General features: G+C 47.6%; 1 protein-coding gene across 1 annotated transcript in view; it reads left to right on the top strand.

Annotated features, from left to right (window-relative positions):
* The window catches only part of NCOA1 (nuclear receptor coactivator 1), a 43318-nt gene that overhangs the window by 18146 nt on the left and 24035 nt on the right, over positions 1–1137 (top strand). Inside the window, exon 4 of the mRNA XM_017839340.1 lies at positions 464–630. Coding sequence (XP_017694829.1) covers positions 464–630 — 167 coding nt within the window. The remainder of the gene's footprint in view (positions 1–463; positions 631–1137) is intronic.

Below are 1137 nucleotides of genomic sequence, written 5' to 3'. Positions count from 1 at the left end.
TAAGATAGAAATCAGATATTTGGGATCTAACAGGGTACATCCCAAAATAAGATAGAAATCAGATATTTGGGATCTATCAGGGTACATCCCAAAATAAGATAGAAATCAGATATTTGGGATCTATCAGGGTACATCCCAAAATAAGTTAGAAATCAGATATTTGGGATATATCGGGATACATCCCAAAATAAGGTCTAAATGGGATATTTGGGATGGATCGAGATATATCCCAAAATCTGATAGATTTGGGATCTATCAGGATCCATCCCAAAACAAGATACAAATGGGATATTTGGGATCTATCAGGGTACATCCCAAAATCAGAAATCTGGGATATATCCCGGTCACCGCGTCTCGTTTTCCCACCTCCTTTTCCCCGTTTCCGGGCGCGCCGAAGCCGGATAAAGGGCTAAAAGCCCCGAATTCCCGTGGACGTGACGGATTTTTCCCCCTCTTTTGCCAGCGCGGAGAAGCGGCGCCGGGAGCAGGAGCACAAGTACCTGGAGGAGCTGGCGGAGCTGCTGTCGGCCAACATCGGGGACATCGACACCCTGAGCGTCAAACCCGACAAATGCAAGATCCTCCGGAAAACCGTGGATCAGATCCAGCAGATGAAGAGGTTGGAGCAAGGTGAGGGGGGCCCTCGGGAACGGCGGGAAAATCCGTGGCGGGGGGGGGAGGGTTTGGGCTTCTCCCGGAATTCTTCGAACCACGGTAGTGGGGATTAATTAGTGGAAAATCGTGGCGTAGGAATTCCATTTGGGAGGGTTTTCCTTCCCCTGGGATCCTCCAAGCCACGATGATGGTGGGAATCAGTGGGAGAATCCTGATGGAATAATTCCATTTGGAATCGTTTTCCTTCTCCTAGAATTCTTCAAACCACGATAACGGTGATTGATTAGTGGAAATCCTGATGTAGGAATTCCATGTGGGAGAGTTTTCCTTCCCCTGGGATCCTCCGAGCCGTGATAATGGTGGGAATCAGTGGGAGATTCTGATGTAGGAATTCTATTTGGAATTGTTTTCCTTCTGGAATTCTTCAAACCACGATAACGGTGATTAATTAGTGGAAATCCTGATGTAGGAATTCCATTTGGGACAGTTTTCCTTCTCCTGGGATCCCCTGACTTCTCCTGG

This window comes from Lepidothrix coronata, unplaced genomic scaffold, assembly GCF_001604755.1.
Source record: "Lepidothrix coronata isolate B3197 unplaced genomic scaffold, Lepidothrix_coronata-1.0 Scaffold401, whole genome shotgun sequence".
Lineage (NCBI taxonomy): Eukaryota > Metazoa > Chordata > Aves > Passeriformes > Pipridae > Lepidothrix > Lepidothrix coronata.
This window is presented reverse-complemented; position numbering and strand designations above follow the sequence as displayed.